The sequence below is a fragment of the Sarcophilus harrisii genome, chromosome 3 (genome assembly GCF_902635505.1).
Source record: "Sarcophilus harrisii chromosome 3, mSarHar1.11, whole genome shotgun sequence".
NCBI lineage: Eukaryota > Metazoa > Chordata > Mammalia > Dasyuromorphia > Dasyuridae > Sarcophilus > Sarcophilus harrisii.
In genome coordinates this window covers 357,900,167-357,922,504 of record NC_045428.1, presented here as the reverse complement: position 1 = coordinate 357,922,504, position 22,338 = coordinate 357,900,167, and the positions used below count along the sequence as shown (strand labels likewise).

Here is a 22,338-nt window from a genome sequence, read left to right as displayed (position 1 = left end):
CTTGAAGGGACATGGGAAGGGCATCTAGGTTCCTGCTTTTGTCCCCCCAAGATTGGTACTTGGCCTTTCATTTCCAAGGAGTTCTCTGTCATTTAAAAACCATCTCTCAGCTTGTCCCTCTCCTCCTCCAGGCCATAGTGGAAACAGAAATGATTGGCTCTGAAAATCCTGAATGTATTATAGATAAGTCATCCACCTAAACACATAGGAGTCAGGCAGCAATATGCTCTTCTGCACTGAGACTCAAAGAAATTGCTTCCTCATCTTTAAAGAGATAGTGCAAACTCTGTTGCAGTCAGTCACTCCAATTCCCCCTTTTTTCCTCCTGTTCTATGTTGTTAAGGGGACTGAGATGGTTTCCTCAGGATATCAAGCTGTGGGAAAGGAAATCTGGCTTAAGACTTGAATCTTAGACTTCTTTTCCAGAAAGGTTTCTGTGGCTCTGGGATGCTCACCTAGGCCAGCTGGAACAGATAGATCTCTTCCAGAGATGCAGCCATTATGGCTTTTTAAGCATCTTGACTTCTTTAGCTCTGGGTCAGAAGGATGGTGGGAGAGAATTAAAGTCTCTTGTGAGAAGAGCTGAAGTCTCCTGCTAGAAGGTCATCTGTTAAGAGACAGCTCCCAGACTTCCCTGGACTGGGGGGAGGGGGAGGGAAAAGGCTGCATCTTTGCCCAAGCAGCATCATCTGTCTGTCTTCTTAACCATTCCCATTGGGAGCAGAGGTGCAAAAAAGTCCCAGCCAGAATGTTGTGGACTTTTTATTTTATTTTTTCTTTTAAAAATTATTTATTAGTTTTCACCATTTACTTCTAAAATATTCTGATTTCTATTTTTTCATCCTTCTTTCTTCCCTTTATCCCTGCCCTTTCTCTAAGATGGCAATTAATCTGACATAGGTTATACAGGTATAATCATAATAAACATATTTTGTTGTGGATTTTAAAATTTGCAATATGTTTAGCTAATAACAAAAGACACTAGGCAAAAAAAGTGGTGTCCTGGAAAGAAAATTGGCCTAGAAGTCAGGAAACTGGATCTACCATTAACAAGCTGTGTGATATTGGTCATTTCACCTTTCTGGAGGGTGTGTGTAGGGCTGTGGGGGGACGAAATGATATCTAGGATGACTCATTCACTAGCATTCTGTAAAGGAACACAAAACCAGCAGGATGCAAAGCAGATTTCTGCTGGGCAGTGGTTATCTCCCTTACCTGCACCAGTTCACATGTTTGTTCAAAAAGTATTTAAGAGCATTGATCTAAAACTGGAAGAGACTTTAGGTTACATCTAAGGTCCCTTCATCTTTGTTGTTCAGTCAATTTTCAGTTGTGTCCAATTCTTCCCAACCCCATTTGAGGTTTTCTTGGCAAAGATGCTAAAACGGTTTGCTATTTCCTTCTCCAGGGACTTTTACAGAGGAAGCAAGGAGACAAATGGGGTTGTGACTTGCCTAGGAGCACACAACTAGTAAGTATCTGAGGTCAGATTTGAACTCAGAAAGATGAATCTACTGATTCTGAGCTCTATCTCCTGGGCCACCTAGCCACCTGTCTTACAGATGAGGAAAAGTTATGCCAGAGAAGAGATTTGCCCAAGAGCCCACAGGCACAAGTGGCAGAGCTGGGGTGGTAGAGCATAAGTAAGGAGCACTTGGCTTTGGAGTCCAAGAACCTGGGTGTTCATATGCTACCTCTGCCATTTACTATCTATGTGATCTTGGGCAGTCCACTTCTCATTTCCTCATTTATAGTGAAGGGGCTACTCTAAGGTGTGTTCCAGTTTTAAATCTGTGGTCCTATGGAAACCAGTTCTGACAGTTCCAAATCTTATGGTTCCTACATTTCCCATGCTCACTTTTATTGAATGTCTATGTGACCTATTAGACTTCCTTGGGCTTCAGTTTTCCTATCTGTAAAGGAAGGATATTTGAATTACATAGCCTTTTATTTCCCACCGAGTTATTAGATGTTCAATACCACATTCTTTTCTTCTCCTCCCTTCTCCTCCTCCTCCTTCCTTTTCTTGTTGGACAGGGAAAGAGGAAACCTAGCAAGGTTGATTCAGGCTGTGTAAGCAGGAATTGAAAAGTAAGGATTATTAGATTCTGGGGTTGCCTTGTTTAGGGACTGAAACAACCCCCACAGCAAAACAAGAAGACACTCAAATCTGTCAGGGAGTAGAAGGGGAAAAGTCGGCAGCTGGTGGTTGGGAGAAATCTCTCGTGGGTGTCAATGGCTCCGATTACAATAAATTCCTAGCCACAAAGGATCTCTCAGGGGAAAAGCTGCAGAAGCACTTGTTTGGGGGGATTTCTTGCAGATCATTTCAGGATCTTTCCTCCCTGACTTCCTAGTTAGAGATTGTTCACAGCTGTGGGGTCCCAGCTATAGTCCCAGGTAATAGTCAAGTAGACCCAAAGATTCCCCAAATCTCTTCTATAACCCCATAACTCGATCTTTGCGGATTGCCCACGAGTAGTTTATAGATGACACGGACTTGTATCTGACTGAAGGATCCATGTTCCCAGACCCGCTTTGGCAGGTTCTGCCCCTCAATACTCCCCAATTCAGAGCGGATAGACCAAACTTTGTCGGGGTTCAGAGGGATGTGAAGGTAGGTGCTCCTGTCTTAGGGAGTCCTGGCTGATAGAAACAAACGACTTGGTACACTAGATAGACCCCACAATTTGAAGCCATAACCTGATTTAAATGCTGGCTCTGTTCTTTCCTCGCTGTGGATCTTTGGAAGAACCACTCGCCGTTTTTTGAGCCTCACTTTTTTCATCTGCAAAATGGGGGAGTTAGATCATGTGACTTCGGAGAATCCTTCTAGTTTTAACTCCAGAGATGCTATAAAAAAGGGGCAGGGAAGCTCATCCTAGCGGAAAACAAGTCTCTCGGGCTTAGGAAAGGGAATTCCAGGGGAAGGGCGAGTTAAATGTCAGCGGGAGGGCCTGTCCCGGGCCAGAGCGGGAGGGCGGCCGCCCAGAGCGCCTTTGCTGCAGGAGTCAGGCAAGGACAGCCGCCTCCACCTCCTCAGCCCGTTGCAGGGTTTCACTGAATCAGCGCAGCCGGCGCGGGAGGGATTGCGCTGACTTGATCAATCCCCTTCCGAGGCTGGCGGGCGGCCAGCATCTCTCGGAGCTCGATGCGGCACTCAAGTAACCGCCCGGGATTCCGGGCAAACCCGGCTCGATGGACAGCAGCGCCTAGTGCTGAGGGGCTTCCGACCCCTGGGCGCTGGAGTCTCGGGCTGGGTCAGGATTCCTCCCCAAAGGCTCGGGGATAAAGTGAGGCGTCCACAGCCAAGGGAGGTTGGGGGCCTCTCTGCAAGGCCAGGTCCACATAACGGTTAGAAGTTGCATTCCTGATTTGCTTTCCGTCCTCGGAGGATAACTCTTCCCTTCCCTCCAGTCCTCCGTTTTTTTTTTTTTTTCCCTCTCTTTTGCTCCTTTTGTCTTCTTTTTCTTTCCTCATTGCTTCTCTTCTTTCTCTTCCTCCAAAAAACTCTATTTTCCCCCTTTCCTACTTTCTCACTCTCCTGGATTCCTCCAGGCATTGTGGGAAGACCCCGAGTTCAAATGGTCTAAAGCTCCGATTACTTATTACCTGTGTGACCTTGCTCAGGTCACCTACTCTCGGTTTCGGTTTTTTAATCTCATACAACGGAAGGGGCCTGCTGATCTTGTAGAGCAAGAGAAAATTTTAAAAACGAATGTTAAAAGTTGTTTTTTTCCATGTAATTGGGAAAAAAAATATTAACCATAACAACAAAAGAACTAGAAGGAACCTATGATCAAAGTTGTAGTCACTAATTAGCTTTGTGACCTTAAAGAGGTCACTTTAAAGCCTCAGTTTTCCCATCAATAAAATGGAGATTATACTTGTATTATCTATCCAAAAACAAAAACAAAAAAAACCATGTTAAACCTTGTTTTTTTTTTTTTTAAACCAAAGGTTATTATTATTTATTTTTCCCAGTTAATTTGGGAGATAGAATATTGGACCTGAAGTCAGGAACACCTGAATTCAAATTCTGCCTCAAGTCACTTAACTTCTGTCACTTTGGGATCTCAGTTTCCCTATTAACATCCCCATTAATTTATTATTCACAACAAATTTTCCTCTGGTATCTTTTCTTTTCATTCTTTAAAAATCAATATAACTAGTATGGATTTTCCCCCATAACCTTTATCAACAAATGTCCATTTCAACTAAAAGCATCTATATATAGAGGCTTAATGTTTGCAAAACATTTTACAAATGTTATTTCATATTGTTCTCACAACAACCTTGGGAGGTAGGTGCTATTATTATCCCCATTTTACAGATGGGCAAACTGAAGTCATGTTATTTGCTCAGAAGCAAAGATTGGATATGAACTGAAAGTCTTCCTAATTCCAGATCTTGAGCTCACTTCTTGTGCCTCCAGACTCTAAGTATAAATCACTTACTATGTGCAGGGCTTTATGCTAAGTATGGGGGTAGGGATAGATACAAAGGTGAAGAACAGTACAGCTCCTGACTTTATGGATCTTGTAATCTACTAAAGAAAAGACGAACTCAAATAGCTATGAAACATGGCAGATTATCATGGTAGAATGACAGCACAAGGGCAGCCTTAAGTGCTATGAGAAATTTGAGGATGCTGAAATTTCTTTTCTTTTCTTTTTTTTTTTTTTTAATTTAATAGCCTTTTATTTACAGGATATATGCATGGGTAACTTTACAGCATTAACAATTGCCAAACCTCTTGTTCCAATTTTTCACCTCTTACCCCTCCCCCCCTCCCCCAGATGGCAGGATGGCCAGTAGATGTTAAATATATTAAAATATAAATTAGATACACAATAAGTATACATGACCAAACCGTTATTTTGCTATACAAAAAGAATCAGACTCTGAAATATTGTACAATTAGCTTGTGAAGAAAATAAAAAATGCAGGTGGGCATAAATATAAGGATTGGGAATTCAATGTAATGGTTTTTAGTCATCTCTCAGAGTTCTTTCTCTGGGCGTAGCTGGTTCAGTTCATTACTGCTCCATTGGAAATTATTTGGTTGATCTCGTTGCTGAGGATGGCCTGGTCCATCAGAACTGGTCATCATATAGTATTGTTGTTGAAGTATATAATGATCTCCTGGTCCTGCTTATTTCACTCAGCATCAGTTCGTGTAAGTCTCTTCAGGCCTTTCTGAAATCATCCTGTTGGTCATTTCTTACAGAACAGTAATATTCCATAATATTCATATACCACAATTTATTCAGCCATTCTCCAACTGATGGACATCCAGATGCTGAAATTTCTTTTAGCTATGAGGATTAAACAAGGCTTCATGGAGGAGGTGGCATATGAGCCAAAGAAAGGAAAAAAAGTCTTGCACAACTTCCTTAATATAGAAGGAGCTGAGAAAGTGCCAGGCCCTGAGCTTTGTTGGCTATCCATTAGCTTTATGCCCTTCCTTAGAGATCTTGGCCTCTGGTCCCAGAGAATACTTTTTTTGGTTGTTGCTATTTTCAAGTGACTTCCCTGCCCATGGAATACCACCTAAAGGCCTGGATCTTCCTGAGTTGTAAGATTTAGATCCAGAAAAAACCTTGGAGATCATCAAGTCTAGGATTTTAAATTTTAAAAAATTAATTTAGTTACATTTTAAATTCTAAAATATTTCCCTCCTTCGCTCTTCCCTCTGCATTAGACAAGGCCATCATTTGATACAGATATATATGTGTATATATACATACACATTCACATGTGTGTAACTATGTGTATACATATATGAGTATATGTAAATGTATACATATTTATGTATATACACATACATATACTCCATTCTGTGCGTACTTTTATTTATCAATTCTTTTTCTGAAAGTGGATAGCATCTTCCTTTGTGAGTCCTTTGTAGTTGATTTGAATATTCATACTACTGAAAATGACTTAGTTGTTTAAAGTTGTTTTTTAATATTGCTGTTACTGTGTTCTCTTGGCCCATTTCACTCTTTATTATTCTGTGCAGGTCTTTTCATCAAAATCAACCAGGTCATCATTTCTTACAGCACATAGTTCTTTACTTTTTTTGTGTTACAGACTTTTTGGAAGCTTGGTGAAGTATCTTTATGCTTGGTGAAGGATCTCAGAATAATGATTTAAAATGCACAAAATAAAATACAGTCACAAAGAAAACCAAGTTAATGAAGATAAAGGTGTAATTCCCTCCCCCTCCCCCAATTCAAGTTGACTCCCTGAAATATCTTCATAGATCCCTAAAGGAGTCCCTGGCTCTTAATAAAGAAGCTTTAATTTAGTCAAGTCCAGCATTTTAGATGAGGGGAAATGACTTATTCAGGGTCACTTAGATAAATCAGTAGCAGGGCCAAAGTTGAACCCAGCCCTTCTGTCTCCAAATTTTCCTAGCACACTATCTCTCATTGGATAGACCAGTTATAATGAGACAAAGTAGAGGTGATAAGGACCTAAATGAGGCCAGTAGCTTGTATATAAAAGGAAGGGTATAAACACCAAATTCCTATACCAGCTAGGACATGAATTATGTATTTTCTGTTATATATTTCTTTATTTTTAAAAATGTATTTCAAGCCCTTTTGGCAGTTTGGTGAAACCTATGGACCCCTCCTCAGAAAGTCATTTTTAAAATGCATAAAATTAAATATATAGACTTGCAAAGGAAACAGAAGGTTATTGAAAATAAAGATGTAATTTTTCCCTCTCATCAAGTTACAGACTGGAATCTATCCATGAACATTTTGGGTTCTGTGGACCCCAGGTAAAACTTTTTACCTAAGGCAAAATTGTTGAAAAAGAATATCTCATTAGATATGGTGTGTGTGTGAGGAGTTGTGATAGGAGTAGGAGGGAGAAATGAGCATTTAATAAGTGCCTATCACGTGCCAGGTGCTGTACTAAGTGACTTAAAAATATTGAATCATTCGATTCTCACAATTCTGTGAGATAGATGCTGTTATTAATAATTCCTATTTTGCAGATGAGGAAACTGAGGCAGAGTTTGAGACTTGCTACTATTTATCCGAGACAGGATTTGAGCTAAGAGCTTCCTGGGAATAATGATGATAACGATGATAACATCTCCAAAGCACTTGCCGCCTGCCAGACACTGTACTTTACAATTATTATCTCATTTGATCCCCATAGCAACTCTGAGGCAGATACTATTATTATCATCCCCTTTTATAGTTAATGAAACTGAGTCAAACAGTATTTAAGTGGTTTACTGAGGGTCATACTAGTAATGTGTGTATGAGGCAGCATTTGAACTCAGATCTTCCTGACTTTGGACCAGCCCTCTAGTTATTTGTTGCCTGGGAGCCATTGGAAATAATTCTGTTTGGAAGAAGGAAAGAAAGATGGGGCAAGTCTGAAAAGTTCAGTTTTGGATATGTTAAGTTGGAGGTACCATATGGGGTATTGTAGGTAGTTGGAGGCTTGGGACTGGAGTGAAAGGGGGAGAGTGAAGTGGATGTAGTCATCTGTATTGGGGTGATGATTGAAGCCACGGCACAGAATGAGATCATTCTGGAGTATAGACATAGACATAAAAATGGGCAACAGTTCCTACACCTAGGGAGTTGGAGGAGGAAGATGAATCAGTGACTGTGAAGAGACTGAGAATGAACATTTGCCTTTGCCTTTTTTTCTTATCCTGCTTTTAAATTTGGGATTTGTGTTTGAGGGACGCACCTTGGGAAATAGCATCCTATTTGTCCCAACCACCTCCAACTCTGGGAAGCCCAATTCCAATTGTCGGTCCGGCTGAGTCTTGTTTATTTGGGTTGGGGCGACCTCTGGTGGCTATTTTGAAGACTAAGTCAGCCCATTGTGCCTAAAACGCAAATGGAGAACAGGATTTAGCTCTTGATTGTTAAGCCCTTTCTTGGGAGACAAGTCTTCTGGACTATCTCCTTGTTGCTGAACAAGGTCGCTGATTATTTTCCGAAAGCCGAGAAGTTGGTCCATGTCTTTTTGCCCATCCTCTGGGATGTGAGAAGGAGATTTGTTTGGATTCCTGAAAAGAGATAAAATCTTCCTTCCAATCCCAGATTATGGCTGGGGCTTTTTTCAGCTCAGGTTCTGATTCTCAGGTTCAGAGTCTGACTTGTTGGAAGCAGAGAGGTCTCTCCAACTGTGACTTGAGAGTGAGGGCTTTCTTGGAAAGGACTTTAGCAGTCATCTAGGGGAATATTCTGCATGACCTTCCCTACAAAATCCCCAAGACTGTTTTAACAACTCCAAAATGAACTATTGCATGAACAGCAAACGGTTCATTCTGAATGATTAGAAAGCAGCACATCAAAGGCATTGTAATGCGGCCTTGGGGTCAGAAGAAATGGATTCAGTTGCTGGCACTGTTCCTCACCAGTGGTCCATTTAGGGCAGTCATATGAACATCCTTGGGTTTCAGCTTCTTCATCTAACAACGTTTTTCTTGATTTCTGGATTCCCATTCAGCTCCAACGTTCTATTGAGATTATTCCTTACATTGATCTGCCTGATTAGTTTTTTACCTATTGGTTCTGGTCTTTTCTGTGAAACATAGTGCTTTTTTTTTTAATAAATAGGAGGCATCTAACAAATACTTAATAAATTATTTGACATGACATTTTCAAGTCTAGATATTATCTGTATCTATTACTGTCAGGAATTATCTCTTAGAAACTCTCCCAGAAAGCCCCCCTATCTAACAAATCTCCTGTGTGAAGGCCTCTGATTTTTGGAAAGGAGTCTGTGCATATTTTTTGATGTTAGGCAAGAGAACAAAATTTCTGGCATTTTAGACTAATGGTACTTTCCAACACATGTAGACAAACCCACACCTACCCTCACACACATAGAAGAAAAATACCCCAAAGGGTAGGCTGTTCAACTTCCAGAATCAGTAGATAAATCTCTGACTGTCCTTTGGTGGAGTTGAGCCTCCACTATGATTTTTTTTCTTCCTTCTTTCCTTAGGTATAGCTTTCATCCTGTTCCCTTGTTCCCTGACACTGGAGGTATCTGTGGGGAAGGCTGCCACCATCACAGCTGTCAATGGAACAAATGTCTTGTTGCCTTGCACCTTCTCCACCTGTATGGGCTTTGAAAACCTCCATTTCTGGTGGACATTCAATAACTCAGAGGAATTCAAGAATGTGAGTATCTTTGGGGCAAGAGAGAAGAGGGTCGGGAACAGATGTAGAAATTGGGAAGGAGAAGATGAGGTAGATCCCTTTCCTGCTCTGTTCTCCAAACCTTCCAGGCTTGGATATGGGACATACTGGAATTTCTCATTTATTCTTTTGTTTTCTCATGAGTAAGACAGACATCTGTTCACTATGGTTGTATCAAGAATGAGGTATTTTCACCATATTTGCCCAGTGCTTGGGAGGAGGGTCTGAGAAGATAGATAGAATCCTGTAATCTTAGCTTTTGCAATAACCTTAAAGTTGTTCTAGTTCAGTTCCTGAAAAACTTTGGTCCTGGACAAGATGTAAACAGGTTAGGATTTGAGGTAGGTAAATAGAGTAATTTTTATAGGCAGATAAGCCTGTGTAGTCTCCATCTCTAGAATCTATCTGTACTAGTTAAGTGATTGTTTTATTGAGACACAGAAGGTTGGTTGCTAAGATTTAGATTTTTCTGACTTTTCTTTGGTTTTGGGCACTTTCTCTCTTTTCCTCTGCCTATCCACAGCTGATTGATGGGACAGTGAAGAATGAAAAGTCAGAACCAAAGATTAGGTCCAACATCGATCCGGCACGCATTGAGATGGCTGGCTCTGTCAAAGAAAAAAAGAACAACATCTCGATTTTGATTCTTAACCTAGAGTTCTCGGACAAGGGAAAATATACTTGCCGTGTGAAGAATCCCAAGGAGAAGAACGCTCAGCATGAAGCTACTATCTCTCTGATTGTTGTTGACAAGTGTAGGTGGTGGGGATATGGGAGGTAGAGCATTTGGGGGAGATGATGGGAGGACTGAGGAGGAGATGTTTACATATTTTACATTTAAAAAACCCCAATCCTCAGAAACAACCTTATGCACTTAGAATGAGTATTATTGGTTTCATTTTAAAGATGAGGAAACTGAAGCTCAGAGAAGGAAAATTATTTTCTTAAAGTCATATTATTGTGCATAGAATGGTCAAATCTCAAACTTAGATTAAATTACTAAATTTGAAGTCAAGGAAAACTCAAATCCAGCCTCATACTTACTAGCTGTGTGACTGAACCAATCATATAATATCCCTCAGCCTCAGCTTCTTCATCTGTAAAATGGGAATAATAATGGCTCTTATCTTCCAGGGTTGTGATGGGGATTAAATGAGATGATATTTGTAAAACATAAATGCTAGAAAAATATGCTACATTTATGAGTGTTCTGATAAATGTTTACTAGCCAGCTCTCTGAAAAGCATGACACACTTTAAAGTTTAATCTGCATTATTAAGAATTTCTTTATTGGGGCAGCTAGGTGACCCAGTGGATAGAGCACTAGCCCTGAAGTCAGGATGGCCTGAGTTCAAATATGATCTCAGACATTTAACACTTCCTAGCTGTGTGACCCTGGACAAATCATTTAACCCTAGTTGCCTCAGCAAAACACACACACACACACAAACAAAACAAAAAAACAGAATTTCTTTATCACTTTATTAAGTCTAGTCATTCAACAAAACAACAAATCAAGCCCCGATTTGAAATATTTGAAGGTGTAAATGCTCACAGTGAAAATTTGGAGACAATAAGACTTAGCTCTAGCACCTCCCTGACTATAATGGCATTATGTTTTTCTCTTATCCTGGTCTTAGCATCATCTTTACTGGTAAAAAGAGTAAGGGACATGTAGGATGTTAGAATTGTAGCATATTTGAGCTGATTTAGTCCAACTCCATCTTCTCATTTTACAGATAAGAAAACAGACTTGTATATAGATAGTGGCTATTACTCATTCATTTGGCATTTATTGGTTCTGTGCCTACTATGGTCATAGTATTATACTGGTATTTCTAATTACTCACTTATAAGTAAATAGTTAGAAATTAATGTGAGGTCCCACCAATTCACTCAAGTAGAAACCAATAGTGGGATAATAGATAATGATGTCAATTCTTCAGTATCACTATGGCATAAAGGTTTATTTGATATAAGTAAGAACATTGGCCTGGGATCTAGGAGCACTGAGTTCCCTTTCCAGCTCAGTCACTAATTAGCCTCATCACCTTGGGCAAGCTTCTTAGCCCCTATGGATCTCATTCTAAGACATTCTGGCGCTGTAAGGGACCTTAGAGATTTATCTGGTTCTTTCTGCTCTTGAATAAATAGATTAGGAACTTGGTGATACTGATAGAGATTCTCTGTGCTTTATGACATGTTAGAGTCATGAGGAACCTTGGAACTCATGTAGTTCAACTCCATTATTTCCCATATGAGGAAATGGGGGCTCAATCTATAGCTATTCCAGCATGAGTCAGCCTGATTCATCTGATCTCATATAATCCATGACCAATGTTTTATCTTAGAATTGGAAAGGACTTTAGAAGTCCTCTAGTCCAATTAATTCCTTGTGCTGTACCATATATCTAGCCAATGGTCATTTAATTTCTGCTTGGGAACCAAGAACCACATTGTACATAATAAAGTATTAATTGTGTAGTTCTAGTTCTTAGCATTGTGGATGTTTGGAGGAGGGAGATATAATTGTGGGCTGAGAGTAAAAATCTTTCGTAGAGGAACTGGGACTTGTGTGCCTTCAAGGTTGAGCAAGAAGGTATAGGTGAGGGACAGGAAATCATTCAGGCAATCCAACTCATTAGAATGACAGATTGAAAACACACACACACACACACACACACACACACACACACACATACACACATCCCATTTCACGAAGAAAAAGACTTTATAAAGTCTTTAAAAAATTGTGCAATCAATCTATGGTGAGTCCAAATGCATTATTTTTAGATAATGCTATAATGGCATATTCGTGCCACAGATTCCATTAATTAGTGTAGATAACAGAATTAATTCTAATCAGGTTCTTATTGCTATGAGGTACTGAACTGAGTTATACAGACATAGTTCCTGTTCTTTTGCAAGTTTCTATAATAATCTGAGATGGAGAATAGACAGGCTGAATAAGCATCAGCTGAAGACATTTATAAGATGCAAATGAGTAATTTTACTATGTACAGAGAGGCCAATGAGTGCACATTATGGAGTAATTAGAGGAGAAAGTTGAACATTTAAACAAAAAGATGCTGGAGGGGACTAGAGTCTTCTCTTCCAGATAGTTTTAGGGAAAAATTTCCAGAAGAGCTAGAATATCTATTAAAAATCAATTGACAAGTATTTTATGAATAAATACTAACTAAGCATAGTTAAGGTTGCTTTTGAAATCACATGAGACATAGATTTGTCCTTAAGCAAATTCCCTTACAATGTAGCAAGGGAACCAAGGAAGAAAACTCTAGGGAAAAGAATGATGATATATAAAATTATGCACTGAATTATGTCATCAGAAGAAATTGGTAGTCATGGAAAAACAGTACTACAGTGAAATTGAATCTCAAGGACAAAGATATGAGGGTGGGAAGGAATACCACCACAGGGTGTTTATAGGGCAGGAGGAGACTGGCACAAAGTAAATGGAGGTGGCCCAGCCTAATAGAAAGAACATTATATTTGGCACCCAATGATCTGGGTTCTGGTCCCAGCTCTGTCTGTATTTGGAAATTTCCCCCTTCCTCATCACTACCTCTTTGAAAACCTATAATTTTTGAAAGCTTAGCTCAGGTGTTATCTCCTATGTGAAGCCTTTCCTGATTTTCTCATCTTCCCCACCTGCTGGGGATCTTCCCCAGGAAGATACTTGCTTGTATCTTCCCCTTCTCCCATTAAACTGTATTTATTTTGCATATACTTGAATGAATAAATGAAAAAGCATTTGTAAAACACTATGTGCCAAGCCTTGTGCTAAGTGCTAGAGATATAAAGGGATTCAAATAGAAAAATGAGATAGATATTGTTCTCAAGAAGCTCAGGATTCTAATCAAGGGAGACAACTGCAGATATCATGGAAAGGTCCAAGAGTCCTTAGGATGCATCCTTAGGATGAGGGCCAGATGGCAATATCTGGGGGTCTGCAGAGAATAGCAGCATGGCAAAAAGTAATACCTGTGGTCTTTCACCATAGTTGATGACTCTTGCTCATCCCACGGGTGTGAGTGATCACTTGGCAAGGGTTGGTGGTAGAAGAACCTGGTCCATCACTTTTGGGAAAGAAGGAATGGGCTTAATGGTTGGGGTGCAGTGGGGGCTCTGGGCTCTTTCCTGAGGCTGTGGGGAGACAAGGGCTTAACACTTAGCCAGGCAAAGAAAAGGAATCATTGGTAAGAAGGCTGTTGGGAAAGGGCTACTCTTTTTTTTTTTTTTTTTTGCTTTTTGCTGAGGCAGTTAGGGTTAAGTGACTTGCCCAGGGTCACACAGCTAAGAAGTGTGAAGTCTCTGTGGCCAGATTTGACTCAGGTCCTCCTGACTTCAGGGCTGGTGCTTTATCCACTGCATCATCTAGCTGCTCTGAAAAGGATACTCTTGATCCTTACTCCTGCTATGTGCATGTTTTCTTCTATAGAAAACAAACTACTTTGAGGTAAGGGTTATTTAATTTTTGTCTTTGTATTCCCAGCACATAGTAGATTCTTGATAAGTACTGGTTGATTGATTGATTATGATCATGACATATAAAGCTGTACCATTGTACCCTCTGCCCCTTTTGCAGCTGGAGAAACTGAGGTTCCTAGAAGTGAATGCAGGTATTTTCATTCAAAAGTCAGTACTCTTTCTAGTTCACCTCAATACTATTAGCTAGCCATGGGATCTTGGGACTCTCTTACTTCTTAACTCTTTCTTCCTCTCCTCTTCTGTCCTCACAGTGGTGAAGGTAGACAATACTGTGACAATCATCATCCTCTCAGTTGTGGGTGGTCTTATCGGACTTCTTATTGTCATCATGTTGATTAAGAAGTTCATTACTTTCATCATTAAGAAGACCCAAGAAAAGAAGTGAGTTAATCAGCTTCAATGTTCTTTATTCCTATCCTACTGACTCCTGCTCCTCTATTCTTCCCATCCCATCATCCTTACGATAGTTCACTCTCATCCTCAATTCTCATTTCATTCTTCCTTAATCTGCCTAGTAATAATAATAACCTGTATATGTAAAACATTAAAATCTGAAAGGAGATTTTGAATGCATTATTCCATTTGATCTTCATAGCATTCCTGTGAGGTAGGTGCTGCAGGTTTGTTTTTTCTTATTCTTACAAATGAGGAGACTAAGGTTGAGAAGTTAAGTGATTTGCCTGTGGACATGCTATCTCTCCCTTGTTTTATAATCTTTCCTACATCTAACCATTTTCATCTTCTCACTGATCTTCCTTTCTTCCCTTCTGTTCTCTATCAGACCATTCCTCCCAAATCACTTTTCTCTATCTATTCTCCTGCATCTTTGACTATTCATCTCTAATTTTCTATTTCTTTTTATTCAACTTCTATATTCTATCCACCTTGCTTTTCTCATCTGATCATCCTTCTTCCTGACCCCTTCGATCTTTCTCCCATCCTCCCTTCATCCCATAATATTTCTCTATATCTTACTAACTTTCCCCATTTTGCAATCCTCTCAGGTCCTCTCTCATTCTGTTCTATCCCACCTTCATTTTGCTGTCCTTATGCTTACCCCATTTTCCTCCTCATTCCATTGTCCTCTTCCATTTCGCTGTTCTTGTTCTCATTGCATCCTCATTGTATTCATCTTGCTGTTCTGTCACATGCTACTGACCTCCACCTTCTCAGTAAGTTCTGGTCTTACCGTTGTCATTCTCATTTTCTCCATCCTACTGTCTTCACAAACCTCCTCCTCCCTATCACACCCTCTCTTGTGCACATATTCTCTCCAGTCACACATGCCTTCTTATACCAATTATCGTCATCTTCCTCGACATACCTCTCCCCACTCTAGCTTCCTCTCCCTTCTTCCCTTTTGTTGGCTCTAAGGAGAATGGCGATGGGAGACTCCTTTGTCATCAGTATTCTCCAGGAGTTTACTTTTTTTCTTTCCCCGGGGGACATGGAAAGGGTCAGCAGAAGAAGGGAGGGTGGCGTGGTACTGGTGTTCCCTTCTCATCCCCCTAAAGGGCCTCATTCCTGGGCACACCTCATGAGTACCATTGTCCTCTCCCACCTTAAGGTGATGTGATGATATGGAAGAGCAGGGAGGGAAGGAGGTCTCAGGGCTTGTATCTCACCTGCTTTTTCACTGTGTAAGTGATTAGAGCATGTCCTTCTGCATCACTTAGTAGTTAGGTAACCTCTGTAAGTTGCTCAATCTCACTAAATCTTAGTTTCCTCATCTGTAAAACAGGGCTAATAAAACAAAATACTCTTCCTCTTTAGTTTGCAGGTTTATTAAAGTGCCCTAGAGATGTAGTGACATTATTATTACTTTCATATAGGCAAAACCTAGTGGGAATTATAGAGACTTTCCTAAAACAATTATATCTGCCCAACAATGGAAGGGCTTCTGTGGGAAACAATGAGCTCCCTCCCTGTCACTAGAATTCCTTTTCTTTGTTTTTTTGGAGGCCATCTGAGTTAAGGGTCACACAGCTAGTAAGTGTCAGGTTGAAATCCAGGTCCCTCTGAGTCCAGGGTCTGTGCTCTATCTGCTCCACCACCTCACTGCCCCAGCACTAAAATTCTATAAAGAGAAAGGGCAATCCCTAGAGGGACGTGCAGAACCAAGCACTGGGAGTGCAGAGATTCCTGGGAAACTATGAACCAGGGTGGCCTGGGAAGTTGATGATCTCCAAGGTCTCTTGCAATGCTGAGAACTATGATTTTTGCTTTTCCAGGAAGGAGTGCCTCGTGAATTCATCAGGGAATGACAACACGGAGAACGGAATGGCTGGCTCCAAAGCAGAGCAGAAAGCAACACCAAAGCTGTAAGCCTCTGGCCTCGAGGCCCAGGGGGACACTGCAGTCAACACACAACCACAGAGTCTCTATTTTTGTTAACAAAACTGATGCTTGGGCCGTGTCTGTAGAACCCACGTGCCTGTGCTGCCCGCTGCTTAGCTCAGACTGGAATCCCCAGGGATGGGGAGCAATGGGGCCTACGTAGACCGGCTCCTTCGGCTGTCACTTCTCACCCTTTTCTCCCTTTCTCCTCCTTACAGGGATGCAGATAAGTCAGACAAAGAAGGAGAGAGGGGGCTGGTGGAGGGGTTGTGGAGGAGTGGGGGACTCGGAGAAGGGATGCATTAAGAAGGGGCCATTCTGAGGTTGGGGGTGTGTGGATGAGGATCTTTTCTTGCAGTCGCCCATCTCTACCCTGATTGTTCTTCCCTAATTTTTGAGAATCCCTTCCCACTCCACTGGGAATGGGCAGAGCTCGTGCTCTGGTCCCGTCCCATCCCTTGTCTGACCTACAGGCCTGTCCTCCTGGTCAAGGCAGGACCATGGCCAGTTCATTGGGAGCTCCAGTTCTGGATCCCCTTCCCACCCGGTCCCATCCCTTTCTTTCCATAGCAAGAGGTGTCATCTTGCTTAGGGTTTTGAGTGCCTGTGTTCTTTTTGCCTCCTTTCCCCCTCTCACAAAGCTCCCACTGACCTCTTTCAATGGCTTCTTCTTTCCCTCATTCTATTCACCCCCTACCTCCAAAGGCCCGTTCAGCCCCCACATGCACATAAAGGACTCATATTCTCTAGGCTCATATTCTCTGGATACATTATGATTCTTCCTATGGAGCTGGGGTTGGGGGAGACGTGGAGGAGTTGCTATGGGTGCCACGGGAACATTTGCCTCCCTGAACACTGAACTCTGGGGATGAAGGTCAACTGGACAGGATTTATCTTTGTTTTGTATGTGTGTGGATACATGGGTTAGAGATGGGTCATTTGACGCTCTAGGGACTTTGGGGGATGTGACCTCCTATTTTGTAGGGTAACTGGTCTACTCTCACCCCGGCCTGCAGCCCCATAACCAATTAGAGGAGAGGTACAAGGGGCATTCTCTCATTGCCTCAGGTCTAGTTCTCTCTCAAAGATGGGAAGGTTTCACTTCAGAGGCCTGAGTAAGGAGTTCTGAGCAGGGCCACCCTAGGCCCTGGGTCATTGGGTGGTGGGGAAAAGGGAGAATCCTGGCTCTTTGGCCTGAAGTGATGTCAGGTAACAAACCCTTTCTCCTTTCTCTAAATCTGCAACTCAGGGGCTCAAGTTCCTATGTTACTGAGAGAGAACTAACCTGGACAAGGACAGAGACTTTTCTTTGAGTCCCCGCTGCCTAGGGGACTGGAAGATCTGACCTAGCCTTAGTTCCCTGGTGCCTAAATTCCCCAATTGGGAAAGGCCATGGCCTGTGCCCCAGGCCCACCCCATCCACCCATCCCTGGGAGCCCATGTCTCTTGGCCATGGCAGGACTATGGCTAATTCATTGGGAATATCTTGTCCCCTTTCTCCAATCTCTTGAATCCCTTTCTTTTCCTTTTTGGAGAAAGATTGCCATGTTGCTGGTGATTCTGAGGTCCTCTCCCACTCTTTTGCCTACTCTTCCTTCTACCTGATGATCTATTTCCCCCTCAACTGTTCATTTCTCCCTGGGATGTTTAGCCCGTGCATGATCCCTAAGTAAAGGGCTAGAAACTCTTTCTGGAATCTAGAGTTCCAGAATCCTCCCTCTCTGGTGGCAGACTTGAGAGTTTTCCTTCCTTCTGTTGAAAGAGGCTTTGGGTTTGCTGGCTACCCCTTCCTGCTTTAGCTCAGTCTCAGCTTACATTATCCTCCCTTCAGGGTAAGGATGGACCTAGGGAAAGCACACCCACAATTATTATTATTTATTATTCTTATTTTGCTGTTCTGAGAACTAGTATGCACTTCCCTGCGAATGGGGGACGCGTCTGTGCCTTAGACCCTTGGTATTTTAGTATTTCCCCTATTTCTCCTTTCAGACCAGTGCTTGCTGGGAGACAGAAAGTTGCAGCTGACTGGGAGGCAGGGAAGGGTCCTCCAAGCCCGTTCTGGCTCACACAGAGGGCTCCCAGGGAAAGGAGGAGTGAGGTGGGCATGGGAGCTTGTAATCAGGATGATTCAGCTTGGTCCCTTGCCAGTTTACTTAGGCCTGTGGTGCTTCTGGTGGGAGAACGGTTTGGGGGGATGTGGTGTGGGAGTGACTGGGGTAGTAAGGGGAGGTGGCAGTTGGGTTCTGAGAATCCTTATGGTTGTGTCTCCCAGCAGTAGGCAGAAGGGGGGGATGACACAGTGCTATGTCATGGCACCAACACAAGCCAACTAACCCTGTTCTGTCCTCTATGGTGAGACTGCACCTGGTTGTTTCATTTAGATTTCCTAGGCTTGACTTCCGTGGCTTTCCCAGAAAGAGTCAGAGTTTTTCTTATTTCATTTTCACCAGTCAGGTACCCATGGTGGTTGCCCTGGTACCATGGGAGTTTCCCCTTCTGCAGAAGAGAAAGGAAATAAAATCATAGTGTTGGGAGGGAGCAGCTGGCTGGCTGTCCTCAGGCCCACTTCTGGCTGAGGCCTGTGTCCTGGCTGCACTCAGTAATCCTGGTTCTTCATTCTGCTTTCTGCCCTTTGGGCTTCCCATTCCTGGCTTTCTGCTCCCACAATAGCTTCCTTTCTGTCCTGCTTTCATTAGGCCAGGTAGACAAGTTCAGACTTTCACGGGTGAGAAGTCCTTTGGAAGTGGACAGATAAGGGGTTCCAACTATCCAGCAAATACCTCTTGTAGCTGCCTTCATGGAAAACTACCTTTTCTTTCCTTTTTAACCTCGGCATTAAGCATAAGTTGGGGGGGGGGGCGGGAAGATTCTGGGGTCTAGTAGTTAGGGTAGTTTGAAAGGAGGGGAAAAGACAACTTCGATCTTTCCATTCCCAGCTCTTCCACTTACTTGCTGGGCAAGTCACTTACCTTCTCTGGGCCTCAGTTTCCCCATCTGTAAAATGGGCATAATAATACTTATCTACCTCACTGAGGCGTTGTGAGGCTTGACCAGTTTTTGACTGTAAAAAATAAAATAAAATAAAGTTTGGACTCAGGAGTGCTCCAGGAGGCAGAGTATTATTATCAGAGAGATGGTTCAGAGGTTGGGTCCCTTTTCTTCTTCCTTGTCTCCCCTACCATTGTACATGCATCCTTAGAATTCACTTCTAGGATGTTGGGAACATTCCCTATATTGCTTAAGAGCTTCTCCCATGGCATTGGTTATACAGCAGGAAGTATATATAGAGCCACCATCTAAGCATCCCCTATAATGTTGTAGGAATTCCATGGAAGAGAAGGGGGGGCTGTTTCTGGGTTCAAAGGGAACGTACTTTGCCAAGTTGGGCTTGAATGTCCAGAACTTAAATTCACTTATTACTGACAGGATATCCTTGGCAAAGGAAGGTGATCAAACTAGATAGGCTTTGGGCTCTTGGGTGTTAGAGTTACTGTGTGGAATCTATGAATGTGGTATCTGCAGATGTTAAAAAAGTATAATAGAATGATGATGCTATGGAGTGAGGGTCCTGGAGAGGTTTTGATTTCAAAAGGGATCATCATCCTTAAAGGGACTAGAATCCTTGTACTAGATGAGTTTTAAAGTCCTTTCTATCTCTAATAGTTCACGAGTCTATAAAAGACTGAGTGTATATGACCAAAGAAATCAACTATATATTAGCTCTCCCTTTTGCATTATTCCCCATCCTTTCACATCAGAAAGAAGAATCTGAGCACTTGGCTTTGGTTTCCGTATGAACTTTATCATCCTGTGGCTATGAATTCTTGCTGCCAGAGGATTCTATAAGTGAGCACCGAAAAGGGCCGTCCTGTCTCATGGGGGTACTTTTATCTGGATGGGCATTTGTAAGTGGTGGTACAAGGGGAGCACATGTCCAAAACTGTGGATAGTTTATTAGTATCTATTGCTTACAGTGAGTGTTTGTGTATATGTGAATGTTTCAAATACGCAGAAGTGTGTGTGCACTTGAGTGTCTATAAGATTACATGACCAGCTTGCATCTAGGGTGGTCAAGAGGAATTTATTAAATATTTCCTATGTGTGCGCCAGACACTGTGCTAAGTGTTGGGGATACAAAGGAGGCAATAACAGGGTCCCTGCCCTCAGGGAGCCTGCGGTTTAATGGGTGAGACAGGATACTAACAAATGCAAAATCTGGACAGAGTAGATGGGACGTGATCTCAGAACAGGCAGAATAAGAGCAACGGCTGAGGAACAGCTTGTCCTCTTTGTTGAGGCCCACCCAATATTGAGTGAATAAGAGGAATTAGCTTACTGCTTTGGGTGCTTTTGGAAACTCATCTCTCCAGGCCATGAACACGAATTGGATAGCTAAGAGGGACTGGACTTTGGATTTCATCTGTATAGGGAACTCCCCAGCGAGGGCAGTCGGGTGGTGGACAGAGGGCAGGACCTGGAGTCAGGGAGACCTGAGTTCAAATGCAGCCTCAGACACTCACAAGCTGTGTGATCCTGGGAAAGTCCCCTAACGCTGTCTGCCTCAGTTTCTTCATCTGCGCTGGGGAAGGAAATGGCAAACCACTGGAATATTACTGCCAGGAAATCCCCCAAATAACTGAAAACAATTGAACAGCCACAAGGAGTGAGGAAGTTCCCTTTACTGTTGCAGGTTGGCACGTTATAGCCTGGAGCACTGAGCAACTTTGGAGCAGTTGTTGCACAAATGCTAGTTGAATTTGAATGTGAGGAAGTTTAAATGTGCAGGGAGTGAATGTATGTGTGTGAGAGAGGGTCATAAGTGTGTGTGGCAGGTGTGTGAATATGTGTGTGGATGGGAATGTGTGTCAAGGGAGTACTGAGTATGTGGAAGGGACGCGCACACGTGGCATGTAGATGAATGGGACTGAGGGGTAGTTTGCCTGTATGTAGTAGCATGCACAGTCATGAGAGAGCACATGTGTTCCCTGAGAAACTGCATTTACAGGTTTGTGACCTGGGGACCCCGCTGACATTCACACAAGACGTGTCAGGAGTCACCTGCCTTGCTTTGCTCAGCGGCTGTTAGACTGTCCAGAAGCTGGCAGGGGGTTCCACAGAGTAGAAGCCCATCTCATATCATTTCAGGGAGGACAGCTACCATGGCAGGGAGGGGACACCAATGGGAGAGACTTTCTCTGAAAAAGTCCCTTGGGACTCATTATTTTTCTTTGTTCCAACCCAGATTCCCAATACTTCCACTGCCCACATGATATGCAGTGCTTTTGACTATACTGTGCATGATTTTTTCCTTTGGCTTGAATGGAAAACAATTCCTATAGTCAGTTTTCCTATATAACCATGTGGTTATATAAATAAGCTATATAACCATGTCTTGATATGATACTCATATAGGCCTTGGGAAGTCTCCGGGTCTAGGAGCCTCTGGGGAAATGCAGGTGTGTATATGTGCATTTATCTTCATATATATGTATATATGCATACATATACATATATATATTTATGTACAAGCACAGAAAGAAAGGGTGTAATCAGGATGCTTTGCCTTTATGATACATTTTGCACTGTAGAGTTTTATTTAGCTTTGCCTTGAATGAAATAAAAATTATATTTAATAGAACTGTTTTTGGCTGTTGTCTGTTGCTTCAATCTCGAGTAAATGGGTCTTCTCTCAGTCTCCAGCTCATGACATTGTAACCCTATCCCTACCTTCCTTCCAAAACTTACTTGTTCTGAGTTTGGGGGAATGAATATCAAGGGCAGCCTGGAAGGAAAGGAAGGGGTGAACAACACCACCCCCCCTCCCCACACACACACATACACATTAACCTGGCCATGACCTTCCCTGAAATCTTATCTGTCTCTTCTGCTAGAGTTCAGCATTGACCCGTGGGTTAATTCTACTCATGTGTTCATCCTATCAAGCCTCCTAATTGCTGTGGGGCTGGGATGGATGTGGATGGCTCAATATTTGATTATGAATTACAACCTCCCCCTTCATTCTGTATGGCATAATATGGGAGAAAGAACTGAATTTGGAATCGAAGACCCAGCTTTGACTCTCAATTCTGCCATTTACTATTGCTGTGAACTGGGGTAAATAATAACATCTCTGGGTGGCAAGATGATCTCTAAGTCCCTTAAAACACTCAATTTATGATCCTCCTATCACTTGAACATGTCACTTTCCTGATGTCATTAGAAAGTCATATGTCAAGGGAGGAAAAAAGGGTGAGCTGGCGAAGCCTTTGTGTCCCACACAGTGTCTAATGAAGTCGAGGAG

At 42.3% G+C, this 22,338-nt stretch overlaps 1 protein-coding gene across 2 annotated transcripts in view; it reads left to right on the top strand.

Moving 5' to 3' along the window:
• The window catches only part of SCN4B (sodium voltage-gated channel beta subunit 4), a 34,135-nt gene extending 12,460 nt beyond the window's left edge, over window positions 1-21,675 (top strand). The window contains exons 1-5 of one of the 2 annotated variants that reach the window (XM_031960071.1): window positions 1,422-1,471; window positions 8,992-9,170; window positions 9,712-9,943; window positions 13,952-14,081; window positions 15,932-21,675. In XM_031960071.1, coding sequence (XP_031815931.1) covers window positions 9,111-9,170; window positions 9,712-9,943; window positions 13,952-14,081; window positions 15,932-16,025 — 516 coding nt within the window. In that variant the 5' untranslated portion in view covers window positions 1,422-1,471; window positions 8,992-9,110 and the 3' untranslated portion in view covers window positions 16,026-21,675. Of the gene's footprint in view, window positions 1-1,421; window positions 1,472-8,991; window positions 9,171-9,711; window positions 9,944-13,951; window positions 14,082-15,931 lie in introns of those variants that run through there. The other variant, XM_031960072.1, reaches the window with a different exon arrangement.
• The last annotated feature ends 663 nt before the right edge of the window (window positions 21,676-22,338 follow it).